Consider the following 14949-nt stretch of genomic DNA (forward strand, 5'->3'; position numbering starts at 1 on the left):
CAAAAAAAAAAAACCCCTGGAAAATTTATTTTGTAATATCCTTAAACCTCTTTATGAATCACGTCCATGGGAAATGTGCAAATGTCCACTTAAGGACATGAAAGTGCTTCAGCTTAATGGCTTCTGAATGCTCAGGGACATTTTATGTCTTTATTAGGGCATTCAGGCTAATAAAGCCCTTTAGCTGTACACAGGACATGTTTCACTCTTTTACAGACTTGTCAATACAGCATAAATACACAGCCTGGCCATTTTCTGAAAACACACAGCTCAAATAACATTCTGGTGACTGCTACGTTTCTCATATAAGTAATCAAAACAAGTAAAAAAAGTCACACAAATAAGCCTTGTAAACAAAATATCTAGAAACATCCGGGCACACCAGAGACTTCACTGTGTAATTACACTGACAAAACTCACAGATAAAAAGTTTGCTGAATGCATATTTTATCATGAAATCTATAACACACATGAAAAATGCCAAGTCTAGAAATGAACCCTAACTCACAGCACCATTACTGGTACCAGTCACTCAGACGATCAATAATAACAGCACTGATTAAAAAAATAAAATCTACATTACCTCACCCATTTTTGAATATTTGCAGCCGAGGCTGTTTTTCATACGAGTACAAGCAATGAGTCGCCCCCTTTCCTGCAAGTATCCCTAAAATGTTTTTATTTTTCATCTACTGTTGTCTTTTGCATGGACTTGGTTTCATGAAATATTAGTGTAATTAACCCAAAAGCATACAGAGAAAGCACTAAACTTCTGTTACGCACTCTGTATTGAACAGTAAATAGTAAACTGGCAGACTTTATCCTGCCAACCTTACCGTTGTCAAGACTCTCATGATTGTGTCTATGTGCCATCTCTTAGAAGGAGCATACCTATTTAATAGAAAAGGGCAAAAAATAAATAAGAATTAAAAGTATACATAGTAGAAGAAAATGAGCAGCAGCAATGAAACAAGATCAAATTAATATTTTACAAGAATAACCCTAACAAATATTTTAAAGAGACACCTTATTTTAAAAACAAAATTCCAACAGCATCTTCAATCAAAAGGTAAGAAAACCAGTCAGGATGCCGCCTTGCCAACAAACAGTACTTGATCAGTCTTTTTCTAAACATTTTTATTAACTTCACACATTCTGAACATTTTTTTTCACTTTTGTCTGCAGTCTTTAAAGAAATAACATCTTCAATGGCTAAACTATCATCCATATCAGCAAAAGGAAGTATACAAAGACGAGTTCTCTCTCCTCTACAAAGCAAAATCTCTCGATCAAAGGATTCACAAAAGTAATCTGTAAATCAGGTGATCCTTTGGAAAAGATGAAAGAAAGATGGGAAAAATCTGCCTCTTGTCTAAGATGCTGTCATACACCTAGGGTTCAGGAAGTCACTTTCAAGTGATACATATTCTATAAATCTTTCACATTAAGTAATCTTTACCAAAGATGAATGATGACTAACAATGCAGGAAAGAGGAGATAAAATGCCTTATGTCAGCGGTCCCTGGGGCAACATTCTAACATATGCTGCTATAGCTTTTGATACTAAAAAGACTAAAATATTTTGTGTAAGTGTTTACCAAAGATAATGACTGACCTTAAAACTTACTTTTTCCTAAGGATGATCACTCTTCTCCCTCATACCCACCCCCACTTTTACTCTGACATGAGATAATGACTCATTCAAATAGTTTTCCAGTTATATTTCAAATAAATAAATACAACTCAAGACATGGTTTTGTATGTCCTTCTACTACAATTCAGAGGTATTCCCTCAAATTTATCTTTTAGATCTAATCCTTCTCTACATTATCAGCCTATCTACTGACTTTCTTGAGCAGGTTAACCATGGGTTGTCTGATAGGTTCATAGGTTCATACTAGGCTATCTGCCCAAGGGCATTTATAAGCCTAGCCCAGAGTTTTTGTGGCTTTCGCCACCCCTTTAGTTTGAAGAAAACTATGCCCATTATTTTCCTGTGCCTCTGTCAAGCAGTGACACTGAGGTAATCCCTGGGGTATATCTGCGATCTCCCATCCATTGGTCAAGATTTCTCTTGAACACGGCCAGCGAGGTGCTCTGCCTCACATGTACCGGGATTTTGTTCCACAGCATAGGGAGTCTCTGGGTGATTAATCTGTCCCTCCAGCACGTCCTATTAATAACCGTGTCAAGGTTTAAGTCTCCGCCTTGTAGTTCTGAGGGATCTAGATTTTGAGGTGAAGCATGTTCATCAAATCTGGGTTTGACATGGCCTTGTATGTCAGGCACAGGTCACCTCTGAGCAGCGGTGTTTACTGAATAGAGCTGGAGTTCTTTCAGTCGGGCAGCATAAGACATATTTTTGAGTCCCTTTATCCTTTGGTGAGGAACTTTGGGGCCTTTCCAGCTGCTGCAGGTGTCGGGTCAGATACATTCCGAATGGGGCATTGTACTCAATCATTGGTCTGATGAGTGATGAGTACAGGGGGACGATCACCTCCCTTGATCTAGATGTGAATCCCTTCATGACCAGGTGGGCAATGTAGAAGGTCTTCCTAACTACTTTAGCAACGTGAGTGTCAAATGAAAGGTTACTGTCAACCTGGGTCCCCAGATCCCTGATAACTTCTTCTGTGCTCAGTGGATTGCCACCTATATGGTAGCTAGGGGTAACCTTGTTTTTCCCGAAGGGTATGACTATGCATTTCTTGGCGTTTAACTTTAGGCCATGGCTCTGGCACCAGTTATCCGTTTCTGTGAGACCCTTCTGAAGGATATCTGTCTCAGATGTGTTTTCGACTATGGTGCCGAGTTTGCAGTCATCTGCAAACTTTGTCAGCCATAACCCTCCTGTGTTTGCTTGTACTTCAGAAAAGTAGATGCCGAACAAGAGTGGGCCCAGGACTGAGCCCTGTGGGACACCACTTATGACAGGCTTTGAGTCTGACATGGCGCCAGCAACTCTGACCCTGTGGGTTCTGTCACTTAGCCAGTTTGCAATCCATCTTGTGATGTATGGGTTTACATTTAAGCTGATGAGTTTTTCAATGATACCTGAGTGGGGTATTGTGTCGGAAGCCTTTGCCAGGTCGAGGTAGGCTGTATGGACTGCCTTTCCCTCATCAATGGCCTTGGTGACTGTTTCGAAAAAGTCAACCAAGTTTAAAAGGCATGATCTGCCTTTGACAAAGCCAAACTGGGTTGGATCCAAAGTCTGCAAGTTCCCTACGTCTTTATTTACGAGTTCCATTATGATCCTCTCCATGGCTTTGCAGATCAGGCTTGTCAAGCTGATGGGACGGTAATTACCAGGGTCGGTGGAGGCACCGCCTTTGTGAAGTGGGACCACAGTTGCCGTGCGCCACTCCTTGGGTACGTATCCTGAGGTGAGGCTGAGATTAAACAGCTGTCCTAACTGCGGGTTTAATTCCTCACTGAGTTCGTGGAGCACACAGCCGGGGACACCATCCGGTCCCATGGATGCTGTGTTTTTCGCCTTAGAGAGAGCAGTTCTCACCTGGGCGTTAGAGATGTTTGGGGGGCTACAATCCTCCGGTATAGATATCTCTCCTTTTGGGGGGGGGTTTGCACTGAACTTGTCAGCCAGTATATTGGCAATGTCTGTAGGTTCAGTAATTTTCACATCATTTTGAACTAATTCTGAGCATATCTGGGAGTTTCCTCCCAGGTTTCTAACATAGCTAAAGAAGGCCTTATGATTGTCTTTTGAGTCCTTAGCGATTTTTCTCTCAAAATTTGCCTTGGATGATTTTATGAGAGCTCTTAGTTTTTTACTTATCATGATCAAAGGTGTCTTACCTTTTAAGGATTTTGCTCTATCTTGTAGTAGCTTCCTCCTTTTGTTGTAGAGCTTGTTTATGGCTGGGGTTCACCAGACTGGACGCTTGCCTTTGGTACAAAGAGTCTTTGTTTTGTTTGGGATTGCCTGATCCATGAAGTCCTGTAGGTGCTGGTAGAAGGCATTTGTAAGTGATTCAGCGGCTTGAGTAATGTTTACCACTGCTCGGGAGCCTTAAAAGAGACCACACTAGTCTTTAGAAGTGTGAAGTCGGCTTTTGAGAAGTTCTTCACTGTGGTCTTTTTTATCTCAGGTGGGGGCGGGATGAGGAACTCCAGTGAGATTAGTTTATGATCTGATCTCACCAGTGAGGGGTATACTTCCGGTGTTGAACATTTTGATCCCATGTTCGTGATGATGAGATCAAGTATGTTTTCACCTCTTGTGGGGATGGTGACTAGTTGTTCCATGGCATTTGAGTTTATGAACTCCAGGAACCTTTGGGCTAGAGTGTTTGGGCTTGAGTAGTGATCCCAGTCTATATTAGGGTAGTTGAAGTCACCTAGTATGATGGTGTTTGGAGATACATTTATCCCCTCCAGTGTTTTCAGGAAAGCTATGTGAGTTTCCTGAGTTTGAGAGGGTGGCCTGTAACATGCTACAAATTGCAGAGCAGTCTTGCCTATGGTTAATTGCACCTGGATGGTCTCCGATGCATCGTGCGTTGCCACCAACCTTGAGGTGTGGGTGTCCTTGATGAATATGGACACCCCCCCTCCTTTCTTGGTGTTGTCCGGATTTTGGGGCCGGAACGCATGATATGAGGTAAAACCTGATAGTGCTGGGGTGCTCTCAGGAGCCTTCAACCAGGTTTCGGTCACAGCACAGACACTGATGTTCTCCATACTGAGAAGGGCCTCGAGTGCGTGCATCTTGAGGTTGAGACTTCTGGCATTGAGCAGCATTACCCTTAGTTTTTTCCTTTTTGTGTTCTAGGGTGGTAGGTTTAGAATTTGAGCCTTGCCTAAAAAGGCACTATGGGGTGGCAAGAGCCTTTGCCAATATCCGAAGCCCAGGGTGACAGGTGCAAGCCGTCCTCTTGAGAAGCAGCGTGGCTTGTCCAGCATGTCATCCCAGGCAGACAGACATTGGCTCCCCTTTGAATGACACCAGAGTTTAAGCCAATTATTAAAGATGATCATCTTATCTCTGTATTGTGGCATCATTCTTGGTGAAGGTAGGATACTGCTCAAGGTCAGGGTCATACCTGCCTGGGCTACATAATCAGAGAGCTCCTCAATGTCTCTTTTCATGTAGTCCAAAGAATGATCCGACTTCAGCACAGGGCTCGGACACCTACTCTACTCAATTCCATCCATCCACTCCACCTTAGTACCTCAGATTGAGTTTGCCCATGTAAAATAGGCTACAGCAATTATATTCAACACTAAACCTCATATACAGGTAAAAAGGTAGGACTTGAAGGCATTCAGTTACAACTGCTCACAGACAGGGTGTACCAGTGAACAACCCAGTCACCAGTAATCCATTTGTATCAATTTGGAAGGAGGCAGGTTGAATTGGATGAAAATCTGACAACAAGGATCTATTTTAATGTTAAGTAAATAACTTTCGTATTCAATGTTGTCTATTTTCATCCGATTCAACCATGGGACAGATTCCCAAGCTGGTATATCTAAATGGTATCAAGGAAATTCCTGAGAATGGTAGAACTGAAGAAAAAGCGTGACCTGGCCTTCACATCCAGTTTGTAAAGAGATATGATAATGTGAACTGTTAACCAAGTAGTTGCAGCACAAATACCATCAAAAGAAGTCTACTTGAAAAGGCTCTTGATGTGATTATTTTACCCTTGTGGAACAAGCCTTAAATTTAGATCACAGAGACAAACCTTTTTATTGTAAATGAAAGAAATGCAGTCTGATAACCATCTAGAGTGGGTAAACTTAGCAACTAGTCTGCCTGATTTAGGCTTTGAGAAAGCAACAATTGATCAGACTTTCTGAATTGCTTGGTTCTATGAAGACAAAACCAAAGTTGACGAACACCCAAGAGCGTATGTAAAATGTATTCATCTTTGTTTGAGAATTTGGTGAAAAAGACTGGTAGATTTACTGACTTGATTTAGATTAGTCATGGATGCCACCTTAGAAAGAAAATTTTCTTAGTTCACACAAAAACTTTGTTTTTATGAAATACCAAATAGAAAGGCTTGCAGGATAGTGCCTGCATCTCTGAGATCTGCCTGGCTGACGTAATAGCCACCACAAAAATAGTCTTGTAAGACAGATAATGCTGGTTCAAAAGGTGGTTGATTCAATGCCTGTGGCTTAATGGTAACATCCCAGGGTGGTACTAGATCTCTGACAGGTGGTTGTAGGAGAAAAGTCCCCTTCATAAAGACCTTGGAGACTCTTAAGGAAGCTATAGAGTTATCATTCTGCCCTATGTGGAAACTTGAGAAATTGGCCATTTACACTTTGAAAGTAGAATAACTGGAACCACTCTGGAAATGTTTAGACGAAGTCTAAAAGGGAAGGAATAGAAGCAGAGAAGGAATCTAAACCTTCTGACATAGCCCAAATTGAAAATTTCATCCATTTGGTATGGTAGATGATCTTAGCAGATTGTTTTTGAGACACTGATATGATCTTAACACCTTAAATAGGGAAGCTTGACATATCTAGCTGAGGTTAGAAATGGAAGAACCAAGAGATTAACTGTGAATTTCTGCTTGAAAGGAAGCTGTCTGAATGGGTCTGTGCTTTGATAACAATCTGGCATTCATGGGAGATGTACTAATACAAGCCAAAGGAAGAGGAAATAAAGTTATGTACTCACCATAATATTCCATCTGTGTTGTCCAATTTCATTCTTCGTTAACTGATGGGTTTGGATCTGAGACTTGGAGCCAACTCAGTCGGTTCTCCCAGATCATCGGATCCAAAAGTCTTGAATTCCTCCCCCTTTACCCATAATGCCCCGCCAAGCTAACATACCTCAGATCGAGTTTGCTGCCTACAGATATAAAGGGATATCAATGCATAAATTAACAAAAGAATAAATGATGAAAGAAGCTGGAGATCAAACAAGGAGCAGAGGTTCCCGCACAACTCTTATATCTTTCAAGAAACAAAGGATTGGGGCATTTGGGCAGAAGGTGAAAAAGAATGAAAATGGACAACACAGATGGAACATTATGGTGTGTACATAACTATCTGATGATGTCCTTTTCAGAGCCCCCGACTACTGGAACATTTAGTGGTCCTCAAGAAAGGACAGTCCAAAGTATTGCAGAGCCAACGGTTGATCTGTTCCAGGAAATCAAATTTAATTTCTAATAAGTAATAAAAGCGTGAGTAGTAGCCTAAGTTGCAGCAGCACAAATGTCATCTAAGGAGGCCCTTGAAGTCTTTGGTTCTAAGATGAAAACAAATTTGTTTATGCACATCCAAAAGATGGAGCATATAATCTTCCTTAATTGAAATGTTTTGAAATAAAACTGGTAAATTAATGACCTGCTTTATAATGGATTCAGAAGCTACCTTAGGTAAGAAAGATGGGTTGGTTCACAAAGACACCCTGTCTTTGTGAAAAATCAGGTAAGGATGTTTAGAAGATAGGGCCTGGATTTCAGATACTCATCTAGCAGATGTGATAGCAACCAAAAAAAAAAACATTTCCAAGACAAAAATTTAAGATCTGCCTTGGCTGAAGGTTGAAAATGGAGTCTGGGTTAAGGCCTGAAGCATAACAGTTAAATCCCAAGGAAGAGTAGGATCCTTTAACGGAGGTCTAAGTAAAAAGTCTCCTTTGAGAAAGGCTTTACATAGTTTAGAAGTAAGGTAGAGTTAGTTCTGCCCAGGTGGAAATTAGAAATTGCAACCAACTGAACTTTAAACAGTTGAAAAACTTGCGCCTTCAATGAAAACTGATGCTAAAAATTCAAGGATACATGATAAAAGTGCTGAAAAGGAATCCTAGTCCTTGCTAAGAGCCCAGAAAAAAAAAGTTACGTACTTACCACATTGTTCCATCTGCGTTGTCCACTTTCATTCATCCTCAACCTATGGGTCAGAATCCCCAGCTATTTGAATCCTTGGGTGAGTTGCAAGGAATGACATTCCTGGGTACAACTGAGCCAAATATCTATACATCATTCATAGAGATTCTGGACTGGTAAACTAGTTAAAGTTGTCATGGATCTGACTGAATAGACCTTTAATAGTTTGGTAAGGAAAATGCCTTTTGTTATAGATAAAGGAGACGCAACCTGTCAAATCACATGGCAAGGACCGCATTTGTGACATATTTGTGAACTTATTCTGTTCAAAGGAAAATTATAGTTGATCAGACTTTCTAACATCTTATGTATTTTTGTAGTTAAAGATGTAACTGACTATGATAACTAGTAAACGCAACATATTTTCCCTTACTTATAAATTGGTGCACTACCTTAGGAAGGAAGGAAAGGTTCTATCCAACGTGACCTTATCATTCTTGAAATATGGAGGGATACAAGAAAAAATATATATATGTATTTTTTGCATTGATTTTAAATACCACGGTGTAATACGATCTGTACAATGGAAATGTCAGTAAATGGGTACATTATAAAAATAACTTTCACAATTTTGTGGATGGCAGGGAAGAACTTTGAGGTCCTACATAAAGGTAAAAATTGCTGCGAGATGTAGTTTAAAACTGATGAACTAGCAGTCTCATAAAAGGGCTCATTAACAATCCAAGATCTGAATGAGTCGGAGCTGAGAAGAATTTGAGAGATTCTGGTCAACTATATAAAACAACCTTCTCCATATACTTGTGTACAGTTTCCCAGCGAAAGATCAACCAGAAGATAAAGGAATGGAAAGAACAGGGGAAGTGGAAGTAATAGCCACTTAAAATAAAGTCTTCCAAGAAAGATACTTAAGATCACACTTGGCTGCAAGTTCAAAGGAAGAAAGGGTTAGAGCTTGCAGTATGGGATTAAGATCCCATGGAGGAGTAGGATGTTTAAAAGGAGGTCTTAGTAGTGTAGCTGATAAAAAAAATGTTATGAATTGGGGCAGAAAAGGGGTCAACCAGATTCTGAAGTGCCCACTACACAAATCGTTTCTATTTACTGGTGTAAAGTTTCCTTGTAGACGGTTTAAAGGATGAAGATATTTGTCGGACAGTTGAAGAGAGCATAGGTTGTCTGGCTATTAATGGAAATGGAGAAAGCCAAGCAATCAACTTGAGATTCATAACACCTGGATGGATCATGCCCATTGGGTGAGACAGGACATCTAGACTTGGATCCAGAATTCAAGGTTGGTGACATAGGTGAGTGGTTAAACAGTCAGTTGTAGATAGGAAATAACCAGGAGAGCCATGTCTGTCGGGTGACAGAAGGTCCGGATCTGCATTTAGAATTCAGTGAGGTAACTGCAGATGAATGCCAGATTAAGGGGAACTATATCTATGAAGGCAAGAAAGTGTACTGAGAGTGTTTCTTTAATGACTGAAAAAGGGGAAAAACTGTTTGACAAGATCAGTAGGATCCAATGAGGATTACTGTGTACTCCCACCTTACTAAAGGAAATTAGAGAAGTCATATTAAAGCATACAGGAGACTGTAGGAAGAAATTCCTGAGGAAAGCGGGGGGAAGGGGAGAGAAGGTTGAAGCTGAGTTCATCTGCCAGTAGATTTGCTATATCTTCTGGCTTGAGACAGGTGGATCCCTTTATAATGAGCTCTGCATACAATTGAGGACTGTCTTTGTCTTCTGATTTGTTTAGTTTGATGAGTGCGCTTTTATCCTGCTGGGTGTTGCACCTCTTCATTTCGACATGATTTTCTTCCTCTTGTTATACAGCCTACTCATATTGTAATTCTGACAGGGTGGCTTTTTTTTGATAGAGAGAGGGGGGTAAGAGTGAGGTAGACAGCCTCTGAATGAAATAGTAAGAAAAATGGACCTGCTCAATTAGTCTACCACAGGTATATATGACACTACTGGAAAGCAGAAGGCAGATGTCATCCACTGTCACACATTCACCTATGTTTTTTGACACTGGGGATAAGTTTGGTTCCGTCTAGTTTGTCAATGTATCAAAATACTGATATGTTAAATGTTCGGAGATTCTTGGAACGCCTTCAACAGCAAAGGCATCAGTGTCATTACCAGGACACTGATATGCAAGTTGACTTCTTTGGTGCCAATGTGTACTGTGCTCTTTTCCCCGTAAAAAGTACCTCCCCATGTAATGTGGGAAGCATTCGTGAGTACTATGGTCTTGGGTCGATGAAAGATGAAAGGACAACCGTGTATAATTATTTGTAAGCACATAAACTAGGAAAAAAAATGTTTGCAAGCCTGGATTATTCTGATTACTCTGAAACAGACTGAGAAAGCATTGACCATTGAGATATTAGCATCCACTGAAGAATTCTTATATGGAATCTAATAAAAGAAACTACAATCTTTGCCACTAGCAGTAATCTACCTAAATATCAAAACACCTAATAATAATAAGTAATCATAATAATATAATAAGTACCTAAATAACTGCAGAATCAACTGGATAGGAAAATTATTATACTTCAAATTAATTCACTGACTTGCTTCTGGATAGCCTATATGTCTGAAGGGAGAAAGAGACACTACCATAGAAAATCTGCTGAACACTAATTTAGGTGAGCATCCTAGGGCTGTGGACTGACCAAGGAAAAACACTCCAAATTGACAGAAAAAGGGTTCCATTTGGAATCAGAAGTCTCCCCTTAGACAGTCCACCCATTTCTATGTGATAGTTGACAACCTGAAATACTAAGGGACACACCAAACAGTCCTTGTTTAAGAAAGGACAGGACGAAGTTAGTCGTAAACATACGGAAGACACCGAGACTCAAAGCAGTCTCTGGTCCTGTGTACTCCCAAGGCTCCAAGTTCCCGATTATAAATTGTCTAGTGGCATCTTTTGGATAACAATTCTCTGAATTCAAGAGTCTTTTCTGATATCTAGCCAGGTTCTCATGTGCAAGGATAAGAAACCACTATTTTGTCATAGGGTTAGACAATCAGGCTTCTTTTCAAAAGCACTGATAAGGTCTGTTGGGGAAAAAAAATCTCTAGACCTCTGGTTTGTGGGCCAGGGCGTCGACTTTTCCTAGAATAAAATCTTAATACTTATTAAAATACATACATTAACTGCATAGATGATGTTATCATCTCGCTCATTATGAGAGCGTGTCCTGCTTAGTGAAGGGAACCAGACGGACCTTTGAAAATAAGATCCCTGGCAACAAAGATTTGAAAGTTGAGCCTCAGGGGAATCCACACCAAACAGAAACCTGCACAGATTCTAAACCAGACTGCCCTGCAAGTGTGTCAGACAATTCAGCGATCCAATAAACACTGCTGAAGCATAAACACACCTTACAAATCTACCATGCCATACTATGTCAGATGGACATATAGTGGAATTGTGCTCTGCTAGTTCCCCCCTTCCTTTTTTATAGTAGCCACCACTCATGGAATGTTAAGTTCCAGTCCTACCAGTGTAGTCTGGAGATGGCCATCTGGATCCCAGTCCTGTGCAGCATCCATATCACCTCATCCACATCCTTCCAAAACAGAAAACCAAAGAAACCGTGTTGGGTAAAACCTTGGTGCAGAAATAAATTCAAATGAAAGGTAAAAAGTAAAAAATGCACCAAGATAACACACAGTAAAAGTACAAAGTGGTAAGCACTTTCACAACCGAAGTTGCTTCATCAGACCTGGATCAAAGGAATTGGGGATATACATAAAACATACTGGGAGGCCAATCATGAAGGACAGCATCCCTCGGTGATTCTTACTGTTAGGAGATTAAGGTAAAGTAGCTGCTGCACTTGTTTAGGGGGGAAGCAACCTGTTCAGGGGAATGCAAAGAGATCACAGTATGGCTGGCCCCAGTTGCGGAAAATCAATTCTGTTACTGTCTGACTGAGGAACCATTTGTAAGGTAGTACAATGTATCTGCTCAGTTTGCCCACTGGCATGTTGGACTTTTCCAGAATGTGCACTGCTATAAGAAATCAGTTGGAAGATATTGCCCACTGCCATACAATGAGTGCTTCTCGACATAGGGAATACGATTTGCTTCGTCCTTGTTTCTTGATGTACCAAACCATTGACATGTTTGTCTGTATTGCTACCGTTCCTGAAAGGAAAGCATTCTGAAACACTTGCAATGCTAAAAGCACTGCTCTCAATTCTAGAACAATGATATGCAAATTTGCCTCTTTCGGGGACTACATGCCTTGGACAGTCTTCCCTAGGTAATGCCTCCTCCACACCTCAGCTGGAAGGCATCCGTGGTCACTATGGCCTTGGACTGAGGAGGGACAAATAAACGGCCTTGCAGAACCTTATCTGACTGAATCCACCACATCACATCCCTTTTGCATATGTTGGTAATTCGTATTGGGGCAGACAAGGGGACATGAAGAATTGACCATTGGAAGGCCAGCATTCATTGAAGGATTCTCATGTGAAATCTGGCAAAAGTCACTAATGTTACTGCTGCCACCACGGATCCCAGTGCCTGAAGGACCAAGTGGGCTGAAACTCTAGTACTGCAAACTATCTCTTCCACTTGAGTTCTTATTGTCTGAACCCTGTTGAGGGGAAGTGAGGCCAGTGATAATTTTGTGTTGAGCAGTGCCCCTATGAACTCTAGACTCTGACTTGGTTCTAGTTGAGATTTTTTTGTAGTTTACAGTTAATTCCTAGTAGGATACAGTTTGGATCACTTTCTCTAGCTATGATGACCTGATGCCTGGACAGATCAGATATAAGCCAGTCATCCAAGTGTGGAAACACCTAGAATCCTGCAGTTTCAAATTAGCTGCTAGTATCACATTGCATTTGCTAAACACCCTGGGGGTTGTGGTGAGAACAAAGGGTAGAACTCTGAACTGGTAATGACTGGTTCCCAGACTGAATCCTAAGAACCTTTTGGCTTGCCTGTTCATTTTTATGTTATAGTATGAATCCTGAAGGTCTGCCGACCACATCCAATAATCCTTCTCCCCAAAAGGAAGAATGGACTGAACCATGTCCATCCGGAACATGATCCTCCGAACAGATGTTTTTTAACATGCTGAGATCCAGAATTGGTCTCCAGTCCCCTATTTTCTTTGGCAGGAGAAACCATCAGGTCTGGTAGGGAAGTGCTGGAAAATCTTTTGTCTGGAAGATTTTGTATTTGAATTGCTGCTAGCTCCCTCTGACTGAGTGGAACACTGGGGAATTTTCTTGAACTGGGAGAACAAAGGGAGAATGGTCATACAAAACCTCTATAAATGATCCTCTGCACCCAAGTATCTGTATTTCTAGTCAAGCACTCTGTTGCAAAGACAAATGCCCCCCGCCCCCACAATTGCCTCTAGAGTTGGGCAATCAGACCTCCTTCCAGGAGAGCTGGAAGGGTTTGCCAAAGAATGAATCTCTGGACCCTTAGATTGACAGGCCACCTCTGCTGTGAGAATGGCATCTACCATTGGAGTTCCCACCTCTGCCCGTGGGGGAACCTCCTCCACGCATGTCCCGAAAAGCACTTTGAGATTTCTTGAACCATACTTTACCACCACCTCGATAATTCTTTGAAAAGGATCTTTGAGGGGTGGAAAAACATATGCCCACAGCAGAAAGGGTCCTTCCATCCTTCTCACACCTATACAATATGTCCTTTACCTTGGGACCGAACAGTGGCATACCATCAAAGGGAGCACTGACCAACGAAGACTTAAAGGGCTCCGCAAAATCACACAAACACATTCAGGCGTGTCTACTAAGGGAAATGCCTGAACCTGCTCCCCTTGAGGTTCCTTCTGCTACATGAGAAATGAGACTCATGAAAAAGATGGATATGGACTGTAGGGTAGCCAACTGAGAAGTTACAGATGCCTTCACCTCTTCAGAAACTGTTCCTGAGAGGGTGTCTGACAGTTCTTTAATCAGGTCCCTCTGCAGTCTCATGAAATCTGCCAAACAGTTCAGTGACCTTAAGGTGAAGATCACTGAAGCATAGACACATTTGCCAAATCTGTCCATCATCTGTGACTCCTTGCTGGGGGGATGAACAGAGGAACTTTCTTCTGCAAGTTCCTTCTTAGTGGCCGCCTCCAAGACCACAGTATCTACAGGCACACCTTTGGACCAAAACTGTCTATCCTCTGGGGCAGGCATAACTTTGTCTGGCTCCCTGGGGATGAGCTCAATAGTGTCAGGATCCTTCCATGCCCTCCAAGATCAAGAAACCAAAATGATGAGCTCACTGGCGGTCGGGGCTACCCAGGAGGTAGACAGGCCGATACCAAACACCTCCAGGAAGGCAGATTCTTCCAACTAAGGGTTGCTGGGCTTCCAGCCACCTCTCTGTTTTCAGGATCTCAAGGATGTCTCCAAATGAGACATCATCAGGAGGTGACCATGGGACCCATTGCTCTCATCAAACTCTGTACCTTCGGTGACTGACTCAGGGGAATCTAAATGCTTCCTCTTGCATATCTTCTTCTTAGGGACCTCCTCAGCAGGATACTCCAGGGAGGTATCAGAAAAGGAGACAACACCCTAATTGGAACCCTGGGGTTTTGGTATCAGCTGTCCCTGCAGAAAGGATAGTTGAGACTCTAGATGCACAGGTGGAACAGATGTAGACTTAGGATACAAGGGGGTAGACACCATCTGAGTAAGAGGTCCAGACAAAGCTCTCTCCAAAGCCTAAAGGCAAACCATACTGGAGAGGGATAGGAACCTAAATCCGAGAGAACAAGCCCCTGATCCATGGTCCCCCCCCCCTGCTCCGATGACAGCCACCCCAAGCCCAAAGTTAGAACAAAATGGACCATCCCCAAGGCTCTGAAACCTCAACAGAAGTCAGAGGAGGAACTAATAGTGGAGGTGTCTTGGATGTATGGACTTCCTAACCTGATGGGGAAGGAACAGAGAAAGGGGTAGGCTGACTCTGTGCTGACAGGATCTTTCTCACTAGCCTCTCCACATCCTCTTTAATCAGACTTCTAGAAGAGCGGGAGAATAGAGCAGATGCAGATTTAGGTCTCTCCAGAAAAAAAGAGGAAGGTACTCTTTAGG

The 14949-nt window shown here is 41.8% G+C and overlaps 1 protein-coding gene across 1 annotated transcript in view; it reads right to left on the reverse strand.

Annotated features, from left to right (window-relative positions):
• The window catches only part of AP1G1 (adaptor related protein complex 1 subunit gamma 1), a 4036072-nt gene that overhangs the window by 1329446 nt on the left and 2691677 nt on the right, over positions 1-14949 (reverse strand). The window contains exon 18 of the mRNA XM_044079548.1: positions 837-891. Within this exon, the coding sequence (XP_043935483.1) occupies positions 837-891 (55 nt within the window). The remainder of the gene's footprint in view (positions 1-836; positions 892-14949) is intronic.

The sequence above is a fragment of the Protopterus annectens genome, chromosome 8.part0 (genome assembly GCF_019279795.1).
Source record: "Protopterus annectens isolate FY-2018-M chromosome 8.part0, PAN1.0, whole genome shotgun sequence".
NCBI lineage: Eukaryota > Metazoa > Chordata > Ceratodontiformes > Protopteridae > Protopterus > Protopterus annectens.